Below are 27,715 nucleotides of genomic sequence, written 5' to 3'. Positions count from 1 at the left end.
CGGGCGGGATATATATATATATATATATATATATATATATATATATATATATATATATATATATATATATATATATATATATATGATTTACCGAAAATAATTGAGGACCTATAGAATCTAATCGCAAAGATCCTCCACTGAGAGTATGGGATCATCTGAACAAATGGTTGCTGCTCCTTGCTGCAACAACTCTTACACAAACCCCTCAAAATAGAGAATTTTAACGTTAATAATATAAATCAGAAAAATAAATATAAATATAAAGAAAGTAAATATGAGTTGTCAGGTTCACGAACCTTGTGTCCAAGTGGACTGATGTGATAAATGCAGAAATTATGGAGGATCAATGAAGCGGCATCAGGACAACCAACCAAGCCTTAAATAACCAAAATACAAAAAGTTATATAAGAACAAAGAAGTTTTATAAAAAAAATATATGGTGGATTCTTTACCGAAAATAATTGAGGACCTATAGAATCTGATCGCAAAGATCCTCCACTGAGAGTATGGGATCATCTGAACCGATGGTTGCTGCTCCTAGCTGCAACAACTCTTATACAAATCCCTCAAAATAGAGAATTTTAACGTTAATAATATAATTCAAAAAATTAAATATAAATATAAAGAAAGTAAATATGAGTTGGCACGTTCACGGACCTCGTGTCCTGTTGGACTGATGTGATAAATGAAGAAATTATGGAGGATCAATGAAGTTGCTTCAGGACAACCAATCGAAGCCTTAAATAACTAGAATACAAAAGTTATATAAGAATAAAGAATTTTTAAAATATATATGGTGTATTTTTACCGAAAATAATTGAGGACCTATAGAATCTGATCACAAAGATCCTCCATTGAGAGTATGGGATCATCTGAACAGATGGTTGTTGTTCCTAGCCGCAACAACTCTTATACAAACCCATCAAAATAGAGAATTTAAACGTTAATAATATAATTCAGAAAATTAAATATAAATATAAAGAAAGTAAATATGAGTTGGCACGTTCACGGATATTGTGTCCCGGTGGACTTATGTGATAAATGCATAAATTATGGAGGATCAATGAAGCTGCTTCAGGACAGAAGAATAATCCTTGGAAACACAACATATCTATAGTCGCAAGTAAAGGGAAAAACATGAGATCATTAGATCAAAGTGTATAATAAAGTGCAAGCTGGCAGAAATTAACATGACATGAAAGAATGAAAGCATACATATGTGTTCTAATGACACGAGTTGTAAAACTCCTTGTGGAGAAACAGGCACCAGTAACTAAGTTAGTGGTGTGATAAAAAATGAAATGCTGATGTGGAGTTTGTTACACTGTGTTAGGGCTATTTTCCTTAATATAAATTTTAAAAGAATATTAAAATCCAAGAAGTGTAAAACCGGTGAAAACTATTGAAAATTGGATTTTGTTTATTCGAAAAAGAAAAATGACAACTAAATGCATGATGCATCAAGGCGTAATTCTTGATCATTGCTATACTGTACTCCATGTCAATTTGACTTATTCGACTTATGTGATAAGATAGCCTAGGTGAAATTGCAGTTTCCATGGCAAACATATACATCATTCCTTATAACCTAAGCACATAGGACATAGTTCATAAGAGGCATAAATCTCACAATCAGAGAGCTCAACTTGGTTGAGTTTTTTACATGCCTGAAATACATGGTGTAAAAATAATAATTAGTAAAAAACTATCTAGCAATGATAAAAAAAAGACTAAATTCACAAACAAACAGTCATTTTTATTCATTAGACAGAAGGAGGGCATAATGGTAATTTAGTATTATTTATAGGTAAAAATGAGTCTAACTAACCTCTTTTATTGTTGTAACTTCAGCATGATCATTTGGATCTGTGTGTTTTAAAACCATGTTATGACAACTCATAACTATCTCATATTTGCAAACAACAACAGCATCAAATGGGCCTCCATCTCCATTATATACTCCTTTATAAGCTTCTTCAACAACTTTTGTCAAGAATTTGTGGTCTCTATCCTGTACAGCTGTTTGACAATTATCAACAACTTTTTTCAAGAAATTGTTGTGCACTAAAGCAAGTTATAGTAGTTATAACAAGATGACGATATATAAGAGGATCAATAAGTAACTAAATAAAAAAAATTGATTAGCAGTGGATCTTATCTAACCTTGCTGGTGGCCAGAAAAAGCTGAAGCAACAAATATGGATCTGTCTTTAGTTTCAACAACTGTTTGATAGCAAAGAGAAGAAAAAACGGGAGTACGAGCATCCATGGAATGGAATATAGGAATATGATAAGTTCATGGGAAAAAAAGGTATGTATAGATGAAAGAATTGAGATAGATCTCAGAAACGTATGAATAAATTCAGAACAAAAACGTTAACAAAGCAATGAAAAATGCAAAAACGCCCAACTATCATGATCTGGTGTTTAAGATCAATCACACGCATTAAACTTCCTACATAAGGAGATCAAATTACGGAAGAAGAAAATTGAATTGAATACAGACGTTCTATTTACCTTCAAAACCGAACAAAAATTCACTATTACTCAAACAAATATGCAAAAAACACTTTTCAAGATGACAAGCGCTGGTCAATTTTAAGTTGACGGTTGAAAACGAAAGATGGAAGTGAAAACCCTAAAATTAGAAAGAGAAAGCCCTGAAATCTACCTGTTAATTGAATAGTGTGGGGTATTCTGTCATATTCTTGTAGGCGGTGGAGAGGAAAGCAACAGTGAGATTAGAAGAGGTGTACAAAGGTGGTGGAGATCAGAAAATGTGTCATCTTGGCTGATTTTAGTAGAAGCGAATGGTTTACCTTTTTCTTAACGTTAGATCGGAAGAAGAGACGGAGAGAGTAAATGATGAACGAAAGGCAACATTAGGCAACGGGTTTTTTAGTGTAAGGATGATGTCAGCAAATGATCTAAAGGTGTAAAATATAGGATTGAAATGCAATGAATGACCCTAAGTTCTTAAGTTGAGAATTTAAGGTTCTCTTTTAATAACATTTAAAGAAACTTTGAAGACAAACTTCTTATTTAGAAGGATTTTGAACTCATCAGGTATCTGTTGGCATCCTTGATCCTAATTTACATTACAACAAAATAGTTGAAAAGTTAATGAAGTAAAACCATATATGTCAATTATTTAAATAATGTAGATATATTGTCAAACCTTAGCTATTTTTTCCATCAACCATTGGTTTCCACAATGAATAAGACCTTTTACATGACGCTCAAACAATACGAACAAAGAAGACCCAGTTTCATCTTGCACACGAACTACTATCTTAATTCTAAAAGTTATAACATAGTGCTTATATTTATCTTGATATACACAATGAAATATATGAGAAAAGTTAAATGCATGCATAGTCGAATAGCTAATAATTACTTACTTTCCATATACATCCGAGACTAATCCACAACCATCATAGTGAAAATGGCCAACATCAACATCAACATCACTTTTAGTAACCTTTTTAGAACAATCACGACAATAAAATGAAAACCAGCCTCCATCCATATGAAAACCGATGATAGTAGCGATGATGGTTAAACCAACTTCCTGTTTCATATATTTTTTGAAATGAATCATATTAAAATCCTATTTCATATGAATGGTACATAGAAATTCAAAAGAATAATAGAATGTAAAAACTCTTATATAAAAATGTTAACTAAACCTCGTTCAAATCATGAATCTCATCAATGTTTTTTGTTTGAAAACAGAGGTAGTAATCCTCTGGATTGACCACAACAGTATCTTGAATTGCGATGTACGGCTAGAAGACTCAACATTCATATCCAAAGCATTAAGACTATATATACAAAAAAAATGAGATTAAAAAACAAAAGTAATGATTTAGTAAGCTAAATGTCTTAAGTATGGTAAATAACTAATTTAATGTAATAATTACACTTGTCATCATATAAAAACATAAAACATTACATGATTCATTATTATTAAGAAAACATACTTTGATTTGAACTCTAAAACGTGAGGCATATCATCATTTATATGCAATCTAGATCCAAACAAACAATTACCAACTTGAGGTTGACCTATAAATAAAAAGTAAAATAATATTGTCAGTAATTACTTTCAAGTTGAATAGAAAATCCAAATGAATAGAAAATCTATGGGCGGAACCATTCTGGATATATATATATATATATATATATATATATATATATATATATATATATATATATATATATTTTCTATTTCCAAGATAAAAATGGTCAAACCAAATGGCATTACAAATGTTACAAAACTTTTTTATCTATAAATATTAATTTTGTCTCTAGTCATAATAGATTTTTACATTTATATATTTTTTTTCTCTAAAATTTTTTTGATAACAGTTTTCAACCTTCACAATTTCAAAGTTAAATTATTGGTATTTTATAAATTGCGATTTTAGTCTTCTATTATATTTTAACGTTACATTTTTTGTCTCTTACATAATTTTTTTTATTTTTTTCTTTTTTATTAATATCCTTAAGATACACTTTCAAACCTTATTTTTGTCCAACTCCGTCGTGCATAGTTGTTTGGATCGAAACTTTATTTTGATAAATTTGTGGTTCAATTAATATGGTATAATCGTCACTGAGTGTTATACGTGGATTGTTGACATTTGTAAATCACATAGGATATATTTCATTTGAAACGACAAATACAAATATTATAATCTACTCCAAAACTAACACCTAATACCACATATGTCCACTACGAGACTTGAACCATCGACTTCAAGGAGGGAAGGCACCACCTGATACCGCTGGGCTAGAAGCCCTTTGGTATCACATTGGATATATCAATTGCAAAAGAGTTACATTGTGCATTAAAGTTACGTTTTGGTTCCTTGTGATACTTTCTTTTTATTGTTTTTATTTTTATTAATTGAAAACGAGTCCTTCAATGCTACTCCTAAGATGACTTAAATACTAGTTTTTATTTAAAATGTATAGCTGTCACAAAAGCATTGAGAGCGAAACAACATGCCCTAACACTAGTAAATGGCACCTAAGCAGGGGCGGATCCAAGGGGATCCCGGGGTAGCCCGGGATACCCCTCAAATTTTTTTCGGTAGTGTAATTTTTGTTTACGTATCCCTCAAAAAAAAATCGGTGTAATGTATATATACGTATCCCTTCAGTTATAAACACAAACAAACAATTGGTCTGCTGGTTAAGGCGTTGGCTTATTTAAGCAAAGGTCTTGAGTTCTATTCTTCCTTCTTACATATTCTTTGTTTATTTTTGTTTTATTTTCCCAACTATTCTATCCCACATCGCTAAACACATGTAAACTCAGCCATTTTTTTCTATTATATAAACCTGTTATGCTCATGCTTTATTTGATATTTACTTTAAGTCCCACAACGATTCAAGTGTCAAAATATACTTCAACTTCATGTTTATATAACAAGACTTGAGGTTAGCAAAGGATTTCGATTAAGATTTGGGTTTAAAACCGAAACCGAACCCGGGAAACCCAAGTCCCGAGAAAAAAATTAGGTTACCCTAAAAAAAATTAGGATACCCCGTTACTTTGATCCTGGCTCCGCCACTGCACCTAAAAAGCTTCATTAATCAAACTATTTGTTTATTTCTACAACCTGAAAGAGCATAATCCTTGCTCCATGACGTACATCCGTACAAATGTTGATGATCGATTTGATTCTTTTTAATCTCACTTGTTTGTTCGGTAAGTTTTACTTTTTATAATTAAACTTGGAATGTAGTTTTACTTTTTATAATTAAACTTGGAATGTAGTATAATTTCCACATGACTGATTAATTTTAAATTTATGTTCAAAGTTTTGTAACTACATTCTTTCCGCAACGCGTGAGGGCGAACCTTAGTAGTATAAAATGCAAATGATTTACCATACTACACCATACCTTAGTAGCATTCTTTCCGAAACTCGTGTAGGTGAACCTTTTTTATTATTTAAATATTAATATTAATTAAAAAAATATAAAATGCAAATGGTTTACTATACTTTAAACCAAATCATAAATCTTGATACCAAGTATATAAATTGTTTTTTGTATTATTTAATTTGAGATATTACTTGGTTTTATCCCACGTCGTGTTAAGTTCTTTGTAGCTATGATCTCGTAAATAACTACCTTGTATGAACTTAATATTAGATTGTAAATTTCAACTATTAATCAAAATAAAATTAAAGAATATGATACAGTTATATATATTCCAATCTTTCAGGTTATCGACCAACGTTAGCCATTTTAGTTGGATATATGATTGTTTACTTCTCAACCTAAAAACCTCGTACAAAGAATTTATAGTAGACACACTCTCACGACACATTCTTCAGAAATATTGTGAAACTTGTTATTGAAATTTAGATAAATGGCACAAAAAATACTTTTTTTACATAGAAATTCAATTTTAACACCGCGTTTTTTTTTTTGTCAATTTTGACACTGTGTTTTCCAATTTGTTACAATTCTGACCACTTGACCGGTTAATCAGGTTACATGCTGACGTGTCAGTTTTGATGACGTGGCATACTGACATGATATGCTGACGTGTCAAAATTGATTTTTTTTTTCCACAAAAAACACTAAGTTTTCACTTTTTTCGATTTTGACACTAAGTTTAATTTTTTATTTCAATTTTGACACTATGTTTTTTGTTCCAATCAAATATCATTTATCAAATTTTGTTTAATTTTGTCTATTTTCCATTTGAAACCGTATAAATATATTTTTTATTACATTTAAAACCGTATAAACATATTTTTTTCGTTTAAAAACTCACATTTTTATTTAAACACAATGTGTTTTTTTTCCTTACATTCAAAGCATTAGTTATATCATTAGAATCAAACTAACCATAAGCTTCTAATAAGATGTAAAAATTTGATGGGTTGCAAACTTGATATTCAAGTTTTGATCGACTACACGTCTTCAAACCTCCAAACACATTTTAAAGTTGCATATTTAATATAAAATACAATTTTTATATAACTAATACATATTTATACATAAAAATATGGTTTGAGTGTAAAAAAAATTATATTTATACAAAACTATGGTTTTTAAAGGAAAAAAAAACATATTTATACGGTTTAAATGTATTAAAAAAAATATCTATACGGTTTCAAATAGAAAATTATCAACATTGAACAAAATTGGAAAAAATAATGTTACATCTGGAACAAAAAAAACATAGTGTCAAAGTTGAAATAAAAAATTAAACTTAGTGTCAAAATCGAAAAGAAAAAAATAAAAACTTAGTGTTTTTTGTGAGAAAAAAGTTCAATTTTGACACGTCAGTATATCATGTTAGCATGTCACGTCATCAAAACTGGCACGTTATCATGACACGTCAGCATGTAACCTGGTTAACCGGTCAAGTGGTCAGAATTGTAACAAATTGGAAAACACAGTGTCAAAATTAATATAAAAAAAACACGGTGTCAAAATCGAATTTCTATATAAAAAAATGTTTTTTTATGTCATTTACCCTTAAAATTTTAAAGTATTCAAATCTGGTACGCTTACGAATTAGATGTTTGTTTCGAGAACATGCGTTTCCGAAACTTTGATGGAGTCATGGAGCTTTTGTACTATATTTTTTATTATTTTGTTTTGAGATTCCAAAATGGAGCTTTGTAATCAAATAGAACTTCTCAGCTCCAAACGATAATTCTAATTTCCATGAAGAAATAACCCATTCCCTATTAGTACGAGTACGTCCAAAAAGTGGCGTAATACACTCGCACAAAATAATTCACGACGTGTGCCTTCCCTGATAGTATTATCTATATTTCTATACTAATAAATAAAACTCATTTCCTGTCACATGTCATTTCCTCATTTATTTGGATACATGACATTTTAATAGATTTTTAGAATTTATTTATTTCCACATGTAATTTTTTGATTTGTTCACATATCATAACTTATTTCGGTTATAATATTAAGAGAAATAAATGCTTCTTTGAAAAAGAATTGATATATTTATAATGAAATAAATGTCATAATTAATGAGAGCTCTAAAATTGATATTGATATTAAATTTAATGTTTAAATATTGATATTAAATTTGTATTTTTAATAAACCCGTGTAGTATACGGGTCTTACACCTAGTTTTATTTTATAAAATAGTATTAAGATGATATCAAGATATTACATATAAAGACCATGAATAAAAATATTCGGATGATTTAATTCTTTATAAAAAGTTGAAGGTCTTTTTCTTACCGAGAATTTTAATGTTATATAAAATTTTAGAATAACAGGATAACATGTTGATTTTTATAATAACCAACAAATTTATCATCGCAACAATTTAAGAGAAATCCACTTATTATATTGAAAACATGTAGAACATCATAGGTACGCTATTAAATATGATTCCAATTCTTCTTATATGGAACCTTAAACCTTTAAGTTTAACTACAAAGGAAATTACACAAACAATAAGGAACATTATTTCCGGACCAACGCCAACACTCTCCTACGCTATTGGAGTGGTTTATAGTACATTTTTCTTGGCAATCAGCTGGCTCACATTGGCCTTCATATAAAACATCTTTACATCTTTCCTGTCCACTGACCATCGAAACTCCAACTACATACAGAAGACCAATAAATATATGAAATATAATATTATGAAATATGAAAATAGATATAAATTACACGAATGTTTTAAATCTATAGACGAGATTATAATATTACGTTGGATGATAATTTTTCCACTATAGGATCTATCAAAATATTTGGATAATATCGATAAGTATTACGCCAACATGATATGCTTTAAATACAAAATGTTTTTTTTTGTTTGATATATAAATATATGCATAAGGAACTTTGTTACATATATATATTATCCAATTGAAGTAATATTTCACAACATAATTATCAAGAGAATTGGGTTTACAAACCTGCGATAACAACAATGAAGAATAACAAGTAAGAGTACTTAAGATTGGTCATGTTTATGTGTACGAAAATCACTCCCAATCACTTCAAGGATAATTTCTAAATGTTTTGGTGTATGGAGTGGTAATGTTCATATAAATAGACCAAGGAACCATATTTTTCTTTCAACTCTTAAATGTGCAATACAAAATATAGTAACCGACAATTAATGCACAAAATTAATACATATATATAGTCAATGGACAATTAATGCATACAAGTTCCAACTATAATAAAAAAACACATTTAGTTATTTATTTATATATATATATATATATATATATATATATATATATATATATATATATCTTATAAAGCTAGCATTTTTCCTTGAACCTCATATATTTGAAGCTCCCATGCATTTTTCCTTTCACCACATTCATTTAAAACTCCCATGACTTTTCAATTTCTTTTTAATAATAATTATAATTGGTTAATAAGGTTAAATAAATATCAAACCTAAAGTGTAATCATATATAAACTAAATTTCAATATTAAAATAATATTTTTACTTCGACTTATAAAGTTATGTTTTTTAACTTTTAACATATTATACTTAATTTATTAGTGTTAATATATTGTTGGATGTAAACCATTATCATTTTAAAGATACAATTTTGGAACAATTCGTATAGAATACTTAAATTATTAATTTAAATATAACATTACAGGGTTAACTTAAATATAAATTTTAGTTTACCTTAAACAACCCAAAAAATATTTTGTAAATAATTAAAAGTGATAGATTGTAGTATCTTTCTAATAATGATTATAAGTTGGTTGATAAGGTTAAATAAATATCAAACCTAAAGTGTAATCATAAATAAACTAAATTTCAATTTTAAAATAATATATTTACTTCTACTTATAAAGTTACGTCTTTAACTTTTAACATATTATACTGAATTTATTAGATTTAAAATGTTGTTGTATGTAAACTATCATCAGTTTAAAGCTACAACTATTGAACAGTTTGGACAAAAATACTTAAATTGTTAATTTAAATATAACATTACAGTGTCAACTTAAATATAAATTTCATTTCTACTTAAAAAACCCAAAATATTTTGTAAATAGTTAAAAGTGATAAATTGTAGTGATAAATGTAAAAGCTAAACTGTAATCTCAATTTAACTAAAATATTTTCGTAAGATATTTTTATAATCGTTAAAAGTTTTCAAATAAGTAACTTAAAATAACTTATAGTAACAATAGTTAAAAATAACTATATATAAATGATTATATTGTTACATTTAAAATCAAAAAACAATGTTTGATGTTTTAAATAATTATAATGATAGAAATTAAAACATTAAGCAAATAAATTTTAAAAAATTAATTAACAATAATAACAACTACAAATAACATTAAACCATATATTATACTTAATTTTAATCACGTGTAATTCGCAGGTAGAAGTCATTCAAACTATTGAGATAATGCAGTTATAATAGATTTATATATATTATCATATAATTCAAAATAATCAATATATTATATCAATTTAGTATACGAATTATGATATCAAATTTAACAACAACATTATTGTTATATTTTTAAAAAACATATATTTGTAAAGACTTCAACTATATAGATGTTTTTCGCGCAACGTTCGGGCAGTCGCCTAATATCTTATGAAGCTAGCATTTTTCCTTTAACCTCATTCATTTGAAACTCTCATGCATTTTTTCTTTCACCACATTCATTTGAAACTCTTATGACTTATCAATTTCTTTCTAATAATAATTATAATTGGTTCATAAAGTTAAATAAATATCAAACCTAAAGTGTAATCATATATAAACTAAACTTCAATATTAAAATAATATCATTACTTCTTCTTATAAAGTTATGTTTTTTTAACTTTAACATATTATAATTAATTTATTAGTGTTAATATATTGTTGGATGTAAACAATTATCATTTTAAAGATACAATTCGTATAAAATACTTAAATTATTAATTTAAATATAACATTACAGGGTTAACTTAAATATAAATTTTAGTTTACCTTAAACAACTCTAAAAATATTTTAAAAATAATTAAAAGTGATAAATTGTAGTGTCTTTCTAATAATGATTATAAGTTGGTTAATAAGGTTAAATAAATATCAAACCTACAGTGTAATCATAAATAAACTAAATTTCAATTTTAAAATAATATCCTTACTTCTACTTATAAAGTTATGTCTTTAACTTTTAACATATTATACTTAATTTATTAGATTTAAAATGTTGTTGTATGTAAACCATCATCAGTTTAAAGCTACAACTTTTGAACAGTTTTGACAAAAGTACTTAAATTGTTAATTTAAATATAACCTTATAGTGTCAACTTAAATATAAAGAGTAAATAACACAAAGGGTCACTATGGTTTGGGGTAATTAGCGCGTTTGGTCCCTAACTTATTTTTTTAACTCGAAAAGTCCCTACTATTCGTTTTTGTTATGTGCTTGATCCTTACTGTTTGTTTTTGTTACCGGATTGATATGTGTCTTACATAAAAAGACTATTATATAAATAAGAAAAAATTGTGTGATAGATAAGGTAAGGTGAGGGGGGTTGGGTTTGGGGTGTGTTTATTTAAATATCTAAAAATATCAAAGGCAAAATTGTTTTTTAGGTAAGACAGGGACCAAGCATGTAACAAAAACAAACAGTAACGACCTTCCGAGTTAAAAAATAAGTTAGGGACCAAACGCGTAAATTACCCTAAAACATAGGGACCATTCGTGTAATTTACTCAAATATAAATTTCGTTTGACAAAAATGCAAAAATGGTCCCTGTGGTTTGTCATTTTTTGTGGAAATGGTCCAAACCTTTTAAAAATTGGATTTCTAATCCTTATTGAGAGGTTTGTTTGTGGAACAAGTCCCTAGGGTTAACAGTCGTTTGTTTGTGGCTATTAAACCCCTCACGTGCATTGCACACGAGGGCATAAATGTCTTTTTACTTGAGGGACCATTTTTACAATTCTTGAAATAAACCCACTTGTTACCGTCTTTGCGCCATATTACACACAAAATCACAAAATATTTAGTTATCTCTTCCACTTCCATCTTCTTCGTCATTCGTTTTGAACGCAAAAACCCTAATCAAGATTTGGTCTAAGGTGTTTACTTGTTTTGCTTTTCAATTGTAAATGGTTTTCGTAATGTGGGCGATTATGCCAAAAGGCGGGACGTATGACATCACAAATGAATATGGTTAGTTTCACTTATCCTCTGTTTACGAAATTTTGTTGGGTTTCTTGATGATCTGAAGAACAGAGCCAAAAAGACAAACATCTAATAATTTCTTACTTAATGTTTTTTGTATCTTGTAGAGCGTGCACCAACAATGTTCACCATAAAGCTACACCATGGTGGAAATTTTACGAAGCTTCCAAACACGAAATATGTTAAAGGTGAAGTGGGATATATTGATTTAGTAGACATTGATGAGTTCTTAGTTCATGAACTAGACGCAATGATGCTAGAGCTAGGTTATTCTGTACCCCCAGTAATATATTACCATTTTAGGATTCCTCATGAAGACTTGGATTTTGGTCTTAGAGCGTTAGGGAATGATAATGATGTCTTGAATTTGGCTCAATATAGTGGAGATAACAAGGTCATTGAAGTGTATACAGAACATGGACAAACTAATTTGCTGACCTATTTTATGTCTCCAAAAGGAAAGCAAAAAGTTATTATTAAGGAGCTCTGTGACGGTGATCTTCCAAAAGAAGCAAATGTACCTCAAGTACCATCAACGGATAAAACCCCAATAATAGATGAAGCTAATGATCAAACACAGTTGGCAGGGTATATGTCCTTGATACTCTTTGACAAAGTCCCTACACAAGTTTCACCACAGTATAGAAGAAATGGAAGGGTGAAATCAATAGTTGGTCAAAGTTCATGTGCCAAAAAGCTTTGTTTAGTTGATTTGGATGATGTAATAGAAGATCAAGGTGGTGATCATGCTAAATTGGATGATGTTGTACAAGATAAAGGTAGTGAGAATCCTAAATTAGATGATGTGGTACAAGATCAATCTGGTGAGCATGCTAACATGGATGATGTGGTACAAGATCAAGGTGGTGACCATGATAACTTTGATTATGATGACTTTCATTATGAGAACTTTTCTCATGATCACTTTGATCCTTTTGATGGAGAACATTGTCAACCACCATAAGATGAGAATGTTGAAGACCATCAGCCTGAACATGAAAAGTCTAGTGACAGTGATGATCTTGGGCAACAATCAAAAAAACAATATGATGAACTTGTTGATGGTGAAAACAATGTATCAGAAGTGGAAGTGGATATGACTGACTTTAACCTCAATCTTGAGAAGGATTATGGTTGTGTTCAAATGGATGGGTTTCATAACGGGGTTGGTACAAATGATGAACATGAGGACATAGAAGTCATTGACAATGATAGATGGGATTCTTTAGATGAAGGGTCAGAAGATGAAAGGAAAAGAAGATGTGATCTTAAAAATTTGGCTAAGGAGAAAAGATGCAGTCTTGGCAATGTCCATAAGGCCAGTTTTTATGTTGGGCAAAAGTTTAAATTAAAGAAAGAATTGAAAGAAAAAAATTGACATGCACGCATTAGAAACTAGGAGGAATTTATATTATAAAAAGAATGACAAGCTTAGACTTCGGGCATTGTGTAGAGGTTTAGTCCCTATCATGAATGCAAGTGGGGTGGTGGGCCTTAATACCAAAAATAAAAGCAAGGGCAAAGAGGTAAATTCAGAAAAAGTAAACTGTAGTTGGTTCCTTCATGCTTCTAGGTCAAACACAGAATCTCCCTGGTTTGTAAGGACATTAAATGACAACCATACTTGCCTTCAAAGTAGGAAGATTAGAGCTTGCACTGCTACTTTTATATCCAAGCGAATCATGGACCAAATCGACACGAATCCAGGGATTCCTCTTTGAGCATTGCAGGAACAACTTCAAAAGGACTTCGAGGTTGGTGTTTCTATTGACAAAGTATTCAGGGCCAAGGCTATTGCAACTAAGATCGTGGAGGGTGACTATACAAAACAATATGAGATCTTGAGGGACTATGTCCTTTAATTGCAAGCAACCAATGTTGACACAACTATCAAGATTGATGTTTACAGTGAACAAAACGCATCAAACCCAACGAGGAGGTTTAAAAGAATCTACATTTGCTTAGGTCCCCTGAAAAAAGGTTTTAAGGCTGGCCTCAGGGATCTTTTGGGTTTCGATGGTGTGCATATGAAAGGACCATTTCCTGGGCAGGTTCTAACAGCAGTTGGGTTGGACTCTAACAATGGTATTTACCCCCTTGCTTATGCCATTGTTGAGACAGAGAACAAAAGTAGTTGGGTATGGTTCTTGCAGTGTTTAGGAGAAGACTTGGATCTTGGTTCAAACTCTAACTTTACTTTTATCACAGATCGACAAAAGGTATCTCTTTCTAACTTGTATTATTAATTACTTATTATTATATAAACTAAATACTTAATTTTTGTTATTGTTTTAGGGTTTAATACCAGCAATAGCCCAACTATTCCCATGTGTTGAGCACAAGTATTGTCTTAGGCACATACATCAGAACATGAGAGTGAAATGGGAATTGAAAGAGTACAAGGATCATTTATGGAGATGTGCAACTGCAACCACTGTACCTGAATTTGAACATTGCATGAAAGAATTTAGCAACTATGAAAAGGAGGCATGTGAATGGCTTAGAAAGATTCCTCCAAAACACTAGGCAAGAAGCCATTTTACAGGTACATAACTTACCATAAATTACTATATGTTAAATGTGCACTTGTACTTAAAACAATATGTTAATTTTTTTAATAGGCAGAGCAATCTCTGATATATTGTTAAACAACCTTTGTGAGGTATTTAACAGCAAGATAATGGAGGAAAAAGATAAGCCTGTCATAGGTTGTTTGGAGTATATTATACAATACTTGATGAAGAGAATCTGTAATGTTATAAAGGTGATGGACAATGCAAAAGGGCCTTTAACACCCACTGCAACAACCATATTGGATGTAAACAAATCTCATGCATCACATTACATTGCTATGTGGAATGGGGGTGAGAAATACCAAGTCACTGGGGCATGGCAAGATCAACATGTTGTAGATGTTAGGAACAACACATGTACTTGCAGGAAGTGGGAGCTAATAGGCATCCCCTGTAAACATGCCATTGCAACCCTTTACGAAATGACCAAGAACTCAGAGGATGTTGGTGACATTTACAGGTGGGTCAATAAGGTATACTGGTTGGATACATGGAAGAATGCATATTCCTATAAGGTAGAGCCCATAAAAGGAAGAATAATGTGGCCTAAAAGTTTGTGTCCCACCACACTTATCCCTCCAATACATCATAAGCAACCAGGTAGGCCTACAAAGAAGAGGAAGAAAAGTGAGGATGAAAAATTGAGTCAGAATCAAAGAGGGAGTCAAAGTCAGAGTGGTACTCATGGTGTAAGTCAGGAAGAAGGCTGTAAAGTGGGTCCTGATGGAGTTCAAAAATTAACAAGGAAATATGCCAGTGTAACATGTGCAAAATGCAAAAACAAAGGTCACAACTCAAGGACATGCAAAGGTCAAGGAGGTGGAAGTTAGGTGGAAGTTGAAGATCAAGGTTGTGTTTGTTTTGGCAGATGTTATTTGCTACTTTTGGAAGTGTTTTGATGTTAAAAAACTTATGACTTATGGTTATTTTGGTTTTCATTAGTATGATAAGTATTAGAACATATATATATGGTTGCATATTTTGGGATAATGTAATTGCACTATATGCTTGTAGTCTATTATGTAATTGCAGCCTTAGTTATTATGGGTTTTGGTTATTGTTGTGTATTATGTAATTACAGTCAATTATTCACATTAACCTTTCTTTCACCTTACAAAAACTACAAAGAACCTTACAAACAACATAAGCAGTTCCATAAAATTCATATTTATATCAGGAAGTCATTTACTACATAAACAACTTACTTTGACCTTACAAACAACTACAAAGAACCTAGGTCAAAGTACCAAAAACCATTAATCCACCCAAAAAACACACTTTTATCGATCTTCAACAAAAAAAAACCCACCCCATTACCCTTGTGACATCCCCAAAATCTCGGCCAGAAAAGACCGATTTTCATTTATGCTTTTAAAATATTTTCAGAGTAAATCCTTTTGATTTGAAAGAGTTGCGGAATTTGTTCCCAAAAACAAAACATGATAAAACAATGTTTACCAAAGCATTTCATAAAAGAAATGTATTTTCATTATAATCAAAACTCGGGTGGTCATGTTCCGATACAGACCAATAAACATAAACGATAACATTACAAGTCATTCAACAAATATAAATATATGCAGACTTGTAAACAAAACAACTTGATGGTTCATCCATCTCATGTCCTTGCGCCACTTCTTGTAATACAAATAAAACTGAGTGGGTCAGGCTTGGGAGCCTGGTGAGCATATAGGGTTTTCAACCCACAATAAATAGTCATATTTAATTTTCACCAACCAACAATAACCCAATTACCCATTCCCGTTATTCTCACTTTAATGTCCCTAAGACAACTAACATAAGGGACCTAGTCTAAGAATATTTCATCGGGGCGAAAACACATGCTTCGGGGGTACCTCAGCAATATAAGTCAAATAAGACAACCATGAGGGGGATGGAGTACATCGAATGAACACCCAAGTTCATTAACACCTACAGGTGGCGAACCTGCTAATGTTTCCACAAGACTATCTAGAAAAGTATGTGGTCATCATCTAAACTCCGCTAGATGACTAGATCAACCAACAGCGAGGCCTCTCATTTGTTTATTACACACCAACTATCTACCCATGTTCTACCCAACATATTAGTAGATAAAAATATACATTTTATACATAGATAAAAACCTGTATAGCATGCTTTAATCAACACATATTTCACATAACAGATGAGGCACACACACACATAACACATATCTCATAGAGAATCAATCATATCTATGAGTTAGAAGGAAGTGAATACACATTCACACATATAAACAACAATATACTTAATACACTCAAACCATACTTGTATTATTACCGTGTTTATGAAAGGTAGTATACACTCACTTGATCAGAAGATGATCGGACAGCACTACGGCTTGCAAAAGTAGTAATCCTTAGCAGATCTGGAAGATCTTCACAAAAATCGAACTTCTCGCGGGCAGAGCTTCGGCTCGGGAACCGCACTTCTCGGGATCTTCGGGATCTTGGGACTTGCCTCGGGGCTCGAGAATATTACCGGGGCTTCGGGATATTTCTGGCACGCAAAACGATGCAAAACGGGAGAGAGAAGAGAGAAAATTGGCAATTGGGTCGGCTGCCCTCGCATCCTATTTATAGGAGGCTGGAGCCTCGGAGTACGTGGGGCGTACGTCTGTACGTGGAGCGTACAGGCCTCTGAAATCGTCACTGCATGCGTCATCCGAAGTGTTGACACTCTTCGGTGTACGCGGGGCGTACTTCGGATGAGTTCGATGACTCGTCCTTCGGATAATGCCGGATTTTCAATTAAAAATAAATACAAATTATTTAATAAACTTCGGAAATTCATATCTTCTTCATACGAACTCCGTTTTCGACGTTCTTTATATCCACGCGAAGGTGAGACTACGCTCTACAACTTTCATTTAGACTCCGTTGGCTAATTTTGACTTTATTTTTATTATTTATTTTTAATAGGCCGGGACAGAAACTTTCGTTATAAATTCATAACTTCTTCGTTTGACGTCCGTTCTCGCCTAACTTTTTATCGCTTCGATACCAACAATGAGATCTTCGATTCTCATTTAGATTGCCTCGGCTAAAAACCGCTCGATCTCAAATCGAGTATTTCAGGCTGCACACTGCTAAGCCGAAACTTCGATAAATCATAACTTCCTCATACGAAGTCAGATTTGGGCGTTCTATATATATTCGGAAACCTCGTTTCAACTACTACAACATTAACCAAAGATATCAAGTTTATGTTACACTTAAATTTTGACGCTTATTTTTATTCTTAACTAATCAAACCACATAATTAAGAAATTAAGCACAAAACACACAATACTTAAATAATAAAATCTTATTATTTCAAAACGGGTTACAAAGGTTAACCTAGACCATTACATTGCTAAATAAATGGCAAGCCCGGAAACACAGGCGTTACAATTATTTCCACCTTAGATTGATTCCGTCCCCGAAATCACACATCAACAAACAAATGCGGATAGCGACTCAACATGTCACTCTCCGTCTCCCAGGTGAGATTCGGCCCATTCGTGTGTTTCCATCGGACAAGCACTAACCCAACCATTTTGCGTCGCAACTTCTTAGTCTTTCGGTCAACAATTGCCTCTGGTTCTTCAATCAACCTTTTGTTCTCATCAATTCTCAATTCAGAAATTGGAATTATATCGGGAACTTCTCCCGTGAACTTCCTCAAATAACACACATGAAAAGTGTTGTGAATTTCATTCAGTTCTTCGGGTAATTCGAGCTTGTAAGCTTGGTTCCCAATCCTCTGAAGAACTTTAAACGGTCCAATAAACCTTGGACTCAACTTTCCCCTTTTACTAAATCTTATAAGTCCTTTCTACGGCGAGACTTTAAGCAAAACCGAATCTCCAATTTCAAAAGTCATCGGTCTTCGCATTTTGTCAGCATAGCTCTTTTGACGATCCTGAGCTGCTAACATTCTTTCCCTAATTATTTTCAACTTTTCAGCAGTTTGATGAACCATCTCCGGTCCCATAAACTGCTTTTCCCCAGCCTCAAGCCAACAAGACGGCGTACGACACTTCTGTCCATACAAAGCTTGGTAAGGTGCCATCTTAATGCTCGAGTGGAAACTATTATTGTAGGAAAATTCTACCAAAGGTAAATGTTCATCCCAATTACCTAGGAATTCGAAGGTACATGCTCTCAGCATATCTTCAAGTGTTTGTATCGTTCTTTCACTCTGACCATCAGTCTGCGGATGGTAAGGTGTGCTTAAACATAACTTGGTACCCATTTCCTCTTGTAGACATTTCCAAAACCTTGAGGTGAAACGGCTATCACGATCCGATACAATTGTTAACGGAACACCGTGAAGCCTCACAATTTCTTTCACGTAAGAATTTGCAAGCTTTTCCATAGACCATTTCTCCTTGGCTGCTATGAAATGCGCACTCTTAGTGAATCGATCAACGACCACCCAAATCATGTCGTGACCATTCTTTGTTCTGAGCAGTTTAGTGACAAAATCCATAGCAATGTCTTCCCACTTACCCATAAGCACATGCAATGGTTCTAAACTCTCGTAAGGTTTCTGATGTTGTGTCTTGACTCTCGTACAAGTCACACACTCGGCCACATACTTTGCAACATCAAGCTTCATCGTCGGCCACCAGTAGTAGGGTTTCAGGTCCCTATACATTTTAGTGCTACCCGGATGAATTGAGTACATGGTTTTGTAAGCTTCTTCCATCAGAAGATCCCTAATTCCTCCTGACTTAGGTACCCAAATACGATCTTGGAATACCTTCAGTCCATGACCGTTTGTACCAAACACCAACGTTTTACCCAAACGTTCCTCCTTTCGGTCATTTTTCTCAGAAGCTTCCTTTTGAGCTTTCTTTATACTTTCCACAATGGTCGAGACAACTTCAATTCTCAATGCTCTTGGCCTCTTCCTTTCAAGATTGACTTTCCGACTGAGAGCATCAGCAACAACATTAGCTTTACCGGGGTGGTAAAGTATCTCGCAGTCGTAGTCTTTAAGTAATTCTAGCCAGCGTCGTTGCCTCATATTCAACTCTTTCTGATTAAAGAGATATTGGAGACTCTTATGATCAGTAAAAAGTTTGCACTTCGTGCCATAGTGGTAATGCCTCCATATTTTCAGAGCGAAAACTACCGCTGCCAACTCCAAATCATGAGTCGGGTAGTTCTTTTCATGCTCCTTCAGCTGTCGAGACGCATATGCTATCACCTTTTCTCTTCGGGTCAAAACACAACCCAATCCAACACCGGACACATCGTTATAAACAGCGAAGTCTTCAACTCCATCGGGTAGAGAAAGTATCGGTGCCTCGCATAGCTTCTTCTTTAACTTCTCGAATGCTTCTTTATGCTTATCACTCCAAGCATAAGTAGCTCCTTTGTGGGTCAAAGCTGTTAATGGAGTAGCAATCGAAGAAAAGCCTTGGATAAACCTTCGGTAATATCCGGCTAATCCTAAAAAGCTTCGAATCTCCGTGGGACTTTTCGGTTGTTCCCACTTCATCACAGCTTCAATCTTTGTTGGATCAACCATTATCCCTTCTTGGTTGACCACGTGACCCAAGAATTGGACTTCACGAATCCAAAAATCACATTTGGAGAACTTTGCATACAGCTTCTCCTGCTTCAAAACTTCTAACACTTCTCGCAAGTGTCTGCCATGCTCCTCCTGGCTTTTCGAGAAAATCAGAATGTCGTCTATGAACACTATCACGGATTTATCAAGGAACGGATTACAAACCCTATTCATCAAATCCATGAACGCTGCCGGAGCATTGGTTAGTCCAAACGACATAACCAAGAACTCGTAGTCTCCATATCTAGTTCTGAATGCAGTCTTCTCGATATCTTGCTCTCTTACTTTTAGCTGATGATATCCTGACCTAAGATCGATCTTCGAGAAATAGCTCGAACCTTGCAATTGATCAAACAGGTCATCAATCCTCGGCAACGGGTATCTATTCTTTATTGTTGCCTTGTTCAGCTCTCTGTAATCGATGCACATTCTCATACTTCCATCTTTCTTCTTCACAAATAACACCGGAGCTCCCCAGGGCGATGAACTACCTTTGTCCAATAACTCCTGAAGTTGCATCATCAGCTCCTTCATCTCCGTCGGTGTTAATCGATAAGGTGCTTTTGATATTGGCGTGGTTCCTGGTAACAAGTCTATTCTGAACTCCACTTGTCGATCAGGTGGTAATCCAGGAAGATCCTCGGGAAATACTTCCGTATAATCACACACCACTGGAATGCTCTGCATCACCTTCTTTTCTTTCTTAGCATCAATCACAAATGCTAAATATGATGTACATCCCTTGGTCAAACACTTTCTGGCTTTCATTAAAGAAATGATTCCAGAATTCACTCGCCGTTTGTCCCCATACACCATAAACGAATCCTTCCTAGGCGGGTTTACTTTAACTATCTTCTTCTTGCATAAGATTTCGGCATCATTGGCGCTAAGCCAATCCATTCCCAACACGATGTCGAAACCATTAAGTTCGATAGGCAATAATTCCTCGTGAAACTTATTCCCATTAAGGTCGATCAAGATGTTTTTCATACGATGGCTAACAGGTATAAACTTGCCACTAGCTACTTCGACTAATAAAGCATTATCTAGTCTATCAACGGGCAAGGCTAGCTTTCTACCAAACTCATGCGAAATAAAGGAGTAGTTGGCTCCAGAATCAAACAAAATTTGAGCAGGTAATTCGTTTACGAGAAAGGTAACTGAAGCGACATCAGCTTTATCTTTAGCAGCCTCAAGTGTCATCTGGAAGGCCCTCGCCTTCGGCTTTGGTGGAATGTTGGGCTTTGCTGCCTCCTTCTTCCTCGGACAGTCTTTCAAAATATGCCCCTCTTCATTATAACCAAAACACATCCTTTTGTTATTCGGACATTCATTGGCAAAATGTCCGACCTTTCCACACTTGTAGCAGGTTACATCCTCGCTACATTTCCCAAAGTGCTTTTTCTTACACTTATCACACCACTTCGCTTCGCCTCCCTTTCCTCCAAACTTTTTCAAATCAGATTTCGAAAATTTGCCTTTCTTACCAGAACCAGATGTTCCCTCAAACTTTCTTTTCTCACCAACCTCAACCTTGTCGGTGGTTCTTCCCTTAATCATGTTCTCAACAGACTTGGCAGCCCAGATAGTTGCCTCTAGAGTAAGGGCCTAACGTACTGGCACCTCGTACTCCCATGGGAGTCCCTTCGCATACCGATCCACCTTTGTCAGCTCATCTGGAACGATGCGCAAAGCAAACTCCATCTTATCGGTGAAGTTATTGGTGTATTCATCAACTAACATGCTACCTTTCGTCAATGTCAGAAACTTGTTCTCTAGTTCGGTAGTTCCAACAGATTTTGAGCCAAGCAGAACTTGCGCTTGAACTGCACCAAGAACTTTGCCCATGACAATTGCAGTGGCTCATTAGGGCTCAAAGTCTTCCCTAGAGTGTTCCACCAACGAACGGCTCCACCTCGGACCTGACGCACTGCATAGATAGTCTGCAACTTACCTCTGCAGCCACAAGTCATGAAGGCTAGCTCCATTTCGAAGATCCAATCCATAACTCCAATCGGATCCTCCTTTCCATTGAAGGTCGATGGTTTGCAAGTTAGAAAGTCCTTGTACTTGCATCCCATTCCATCATTCCTTCTATCATGGTTATCTTGCCTAACTATCGGTGGGTTGGCTTGACCAACAGACCCACTGAAGTTTCCACCTTCCGAGTGCCCTTCATTTAATTCAGGCTCTTCCACACGAATTGACAGTTCTTCACGATTCTGTTGAAGTAACCATCTAGTTTCATCCATCTGACGATCCAACATCGTCTGAATCATCATTTGCACACCAGCCATGGTTATTGGTTCAGGTGCTGCTGCTACAGCAGGTATTTGTTCAATCAATGGTGGTTGATTCCTGTTTTCGTCAGCATTTCCAGCTCCACTTCTTGTTCTCACCATTTTGATCTACACACCGAATAAGGTGAAATTAGATCCTCAATCATGATAGATATTCAAATCATCCTTATCACTCCGAAACGTTTACATGCTAGCTCTAATATCGTAGACGTACGCTTAGAATCCTACACACATAAGGTTTCCAGATCCGGTCGGCAACAGACCATAGATCCGAACAAATAATATCATATATGGCAACATATAACATTTAGCACATAAAGCATTTTAGGCAACTTTCCTAAAATAAACTAGTGCTCGTGTCTAAAACACAACAGACACACATCTCAAAATTCCACTTAGCATTCTAAGTTTAAGTCTAGAAATCCTACAAATTCCTAGTTCGCTTAAACTAATGCTCTGATACCAACTGTGACATCCCCAAAATCTTGGCCAGAAAAGACCGATTTTCATTTATGCTTTTAAAATATTTTCAGAGTAAATTCTTTTGATTTGAAAGAGTTGCGGAATTTGTTCCCAAAAACAAAACATGATAAAACAATGTTTACCAACTCATTTCATAAAAGAAATGTATTTTCATTATAATCAAAACTCGGGGTGTCATGTTCCGATACAGACCAATAAGCATAAACGATAACATTACAAGTCATTCAACAAATATAAACATATGCAGACTTGTAAACAACACAACTTGATGGTTCATCTATCTCATGCCCTTGCGCCACTTCTTGTAATACAAATAAAACTGAGTGGGTCAGGCTTGGGAGCCTGGTGAGCATATAGGGTTTTCAACCCACAATAAATAGTCATATTTAATTTTCACCAACCAATAATAACCCAATTACCCATTCCCGTTATTCTCACTTTAATGTCCCTAAGACAACTAACATAAGGGACCTAGTCTAAGAATATTTCATCGGGGCGACAACACATGCTTCGGGGGTACCTCAGCAATATAAGTCAAATAAGACAACCATGAGGGGGATGGAGTACAGCGAATGAACACCCAAGTTCATTAACATCTACAGGTGGCGAACCTGCTAATGTTTCCACAAGACTATCTAGAAAAGTATGTGGTCGTCATCTAAACTCCGCTAGATGACTAGATCAACCAACAACGAGGCCTCTCATTTGTTTATTACACACCAACTATCTACCCATGTTCTACACAACATATTAGTAGATAAAAATATACATTTTATACATAGATAAAAACCTGTATAGCATGCTTTAATCAACACATATTTCACATAACAGATGAGGCACACACACACATAACACATATCTCATAGAGAATCAATCATATCTATGAGTTAGAAGGAAGTGAATACACATTCACACATATAAACAACAATATACTTAATACACTCAAACCATACTTGTATTATTATCGTGTTTATGAAAGGTAGTATACACTCACTTGATCAAAAGATGATCGGACAGCACTACGGCTTGCAAAAGTAGTAATCCTCAGCAGATCTGGAAGATCTTCACAAAAATCGAACTTCTCGCGGGCAGAGCTTCGGCTCGGGAACCGCACTTCTCGGGATCTTCGGGATCCCGGGACTTGCCTCAGGGCTCGAGAATATTACCGGGGCTTCGGGATATTTCTGGCATGCAAAACGATGCAAAACGGGAGAGAGAAGAGAGAAAATTGGCAATTGGGTCGGCTGCCCTCGCATCCTATTTATAGGAGGCTGGAGCCTCGGAGTACGCGGGGCGTATAGGCCTCCGAAATCTTCACTGCATGCGTCATCCGAAGTGTCGACACTCTTCGGTGTACGCGGGGCGTACTTCGGATGAGTCCGATGACTCGTCCTTCGGATAATGCCGGATTTTCAATTAAAAATAAATACAAATTATTTAATAAACTTCAGAAATTCATATCTTCTTCATACGAACTCCGTTTTCGACGTTCTTTATATCCACGCGAAGGTGAGACTACGCTCTACAACTTTCGTTTAGACTCCGTCGACTAATTTTGACTTTATTTTTATTATTTATTTTTAATAGGCCGGGACAAAAACTTTCGTTATAAATTCATAACTTCTTCGTTTGACGTCCGTTCTCGCCTAACTTTTTATCGCTTCGATACCAACAATGAGATCTTCGATTCTCATTTAGATTGCCTCAGCTAAAAACCGCTCGATCTCAAATCGAGTATTTCAGGCTGCACATTGCTAAGCCGAAACTTCGATAAATCATAACTTCCTCATACGAAGTCAGATTTGGGCGTTCTATATATATTCGGAAACCTCGTTTCAACTACTACAACATTAACCAAAGATATCAAGTTTATTTTATACTTAAATTTTGACGCTTATTTTTATTCTTAACTAATCAAACCACATAATTAAGCAATTAAGCACAAAACACACAATACTTAAATAATAAAATCTTATTATTTCAAAACGGGTTACAAAGGTTAACCTAGACCATTACATTACTAAAAAAAATGGCAAGCCCGGAAACACAGGCGTTACAGCCCTATTACCTAAACCTAAACAGACCTTATGAACAAAATCACAAAAAACACCCAACTAGCCAACAACTGAATCTTTAGAGTTGTGCACCAAGCTTGCATTCGATTCATATTTCTCAATTGTGACATCCCCATATTTACGGCCAGAAAAGACCGATTTTTGTTTATGCTTTATAAAAAATCAGAGTACTTCTTTTAATAAAAATGTTGCGAAATTTGTTCCCAGTAAAACATGATAAATACGTTATCAAAACATTTTCGAAGAAACGTATTTTATTCATTTTAAAACGTTTGGGATATCATCGTCAATACAGAAATATAAGCATAAACGAAACTTACATTTATTTACACTAGTGATCTACATCTCTTTGATCTCTCAGTGTAATGTGACTTCATATTAACACCTGTGATATAAATAAACTGAGTGGGTCAGGTTGGGAAACCTGGTAAGTACATAGGGTTTTCAACCCACAATAATATAATTATTATGTTTAAACAATCAAACAATCAACCCAATTACCCATCCTCATTATCTTATTTAGTCTTAAGGATTTACCCTAAGAATCAGCTATTCCTCGTTTATTTATTCCTAAGGATCATCCTAAGGAATCGGCACGAAGTGCATCGTTACCAAGGCTTATAGATTATAACTGGTGAACATGTAGTCCAAAGCATCTGGTAAACACTTAGTTCAAAAGTAACTAGTAAACACTCTTAGTTCAAAAATACCTACTGAACACACTCAGTTCAAAAATGCCTAGTGAACACACTCAGTTCAAAATACCTAGTGAACAGACTCAGTTCAAAAATACCTAATGAACACCTAGTTCAAAAACACCTACAGGTTACGAGTCTACTAGCATTCCACTGGACTGTCTAGTATCGTCCATGGTCGTCATCTATACTCCACTAGATGACTGGATCACTGTCAACATTGATGTCTTTCATCGTGTTATCACACACCAATTATTTCATCTACCCATGTTTTGCCCAACACATTTTGTAGATATAAAATACATATACAGTTTAAATCATTTAAAACATGTATAAAAATCTTTCACCCAGCATAGACAGCAAGTATTCAGACAATATGCACACACAGCACGTAATTTATATTGAAATACTTCATATCTATGTGTAAGATGAAAGGGACTATGCACTCACCTGAAAGGTGGTGACTTAGCACTCGGATAACACTCTGATACTCTCAAAACAATTTCCTTCGATAAAACCAAGTATCAATACCACTAGGGTTTAGTCTAACGACAACCGCGACAAATTAGTAGTCTGACTATTATTATTATTATTATTATTATTATTATTATTATTATATAAGCGTTAAATAACACTCAATATAACTCATAATAATAGCCCAAATAATTATTTTAAGGACCTAATAACATTACTATAATTATTTGAAAGCTATATTAAATGTTGCATAAGCGTAGCTCACTTACAGTGGATTTTAAAAAAAATCGGGTTTTGCTCGGAGCAGCGTTTCGAAACCGAAAGACCCTTTTTCTCGGGACTCCGGGAGCCCCGGGGCTTCCCTCGGGTGCTAGGGGGTTTACCTAGGGTTTAGGAGACTCAAAAGGGGCTAGAGAGAGAAATTTACTAGAGAGAGAGTGAGAAAATGTGTGAGTTGGTGAAGGAAGAAGGCTGCACCTCGTAGCTATTTATAGGCGCTAGAACCTTCGGTTACGCTGGGCGTAACTTGGATATGGCTTCCAGCTGTCTTCGCACGTGGCTTTTTCTCGGAGTAGATAAGAACCGTAGTACGTGGGGTGTAATGCGAGGGTGACGCGTCGTTCATCGGATGCGATACGTGATCAGCAAGCAACGGTCCAGATCATGCCACGTCATCAGGCTTCGCAAATTGCACACTTAACTTTAAAAATTCATAACTTTTGCATACGATCTTCGTTTTCGACGTTCTTTATATCCACACAAAGGCGGGAACATACTCTACAACTTTCGTTTAGACTCTGTCGGCTAATTTTGACTCGATCTTAAATTTTATATTATTAACAGGTCGGTACAGGATTGGTCCGTTAAATCCTCATAACTTCTTCATCCGACATCCGTTTTCGCCCATCTTTTTCTCGTTACGCTATTCTTAACGAGATATTCAATTCTCGTTTAGGTCGTGTCGGATAAAAATCACTCGATCTAATATTTGAATTTCGGGATGTACACTGCTAATTCGAAACTTCGAAAAATCATAGCTCCTTCATACGAAGTCAGATTTGGGCGTTCTTTTTATTGATGCTCTTAGTTTAACATACTCTACGACTTTTGTTTAGATTGATAAGGCTAAATCTCGCTCTATCGTAAATTCACTATTTAAGCTTCCCGGTGCCATGTCGGTTCCGTCGCGAAACTTCGACGGGTCATAACTTCTTCGTTATAACTTGGATTTCGGCGTTCTTTATATGTACGGAAACCTTGTGACGTATTCTACAACTTGGTTAAGATTATTTATTCTAAATAATCTTTTGTAGAAAAGTCATTTTTGACCCCTATTGCCT

The 27,715-nt window shown here is 34.2% G+C and overlaps 2 protein-coding genes and 1 long non-coding RNA gene across 3 annotated transcripts; 1 reads left to right on the top strand and 2 right to left on the bottom strand.

The window, feature by feature from the left end:
* Window positions 1-1,574: 1,574 nt before the first annotated feature.
* Window positions 1,575-2,269, bottom strand: LOC111899451 (guanosine deaminase). Its single transcript, XM_023895306.1, has 3 exons — window positions 2,164-2,269; window positions 1,829-2,019; window positions 1,575-1,667 (listed from the first exon to the last, which is right to left on the bottom strand). The coding sequence occupies exons 1-3, from the start codon at window positions 2,267-2,269 to the stop codon at window positions 1,575-1,577; spliced, it is 390 nt and encodes a 129-aa protein (XP_023751074.1).
* Window positions 2,270-8,335: 6,066 nt separating this feature from the next.
* LOC128127553 (uncharacterized) lies at window positions 8,336-9,038 on the bottom strand. Its single transcript, XR_008225431.1, has 2 exons — window positions 8,935-9,038; window positions 8,336-8,618 (listed from the first exon to the last, which is right to left on the bottom strand). It is a non-coding gene; the product is annotated as an uncharacterized LOC128127553 (long non-coding RNA).
* A 4,250-nt stretch (window positions 9,039-13,288) lies between these two features.
* On the top strand, window positions 13,289-15,595 carry LOC111899450 (uncharacterized). Its single transcript, XM_023895304.2, has 4 exons — window positions 13,289-13,514; window positions 14,062-14,411; window positions 14,488-14,683; window positions 14,814-15,595. The coding sequence occupies exons 1-4, from the start codon at window positions 13,289-13,291 to the stop codon at window positions 15,593-15,595; spliced, it is 1,554 nt and encodes a 517-aa protein (XP_023751072.2).
* Window positions 15,596-27,715: the final 12,120 nt, after the last annotated feature.

This window comes from Lactuca sativa, chromosome 1 (assembly GCF_002870075.4).
Source record: "Lactuca sativa cultivar Salinas chromosome 1, Lsat_Salinas_v11, whole genome shotgun sequence".
Classification (NCBI taxonomy): domain Eukaryota; kingdom Viridiplantae; phylum Streptophyta; class Magnoliopsida; order Asterales; family Asteraceae; genus Lactuca; species Lactuca sativa.
Note: the sequence above shows the minus strand (reverse complement) of the source record. Positions and strands in the feature narration are given on the sequence as shown.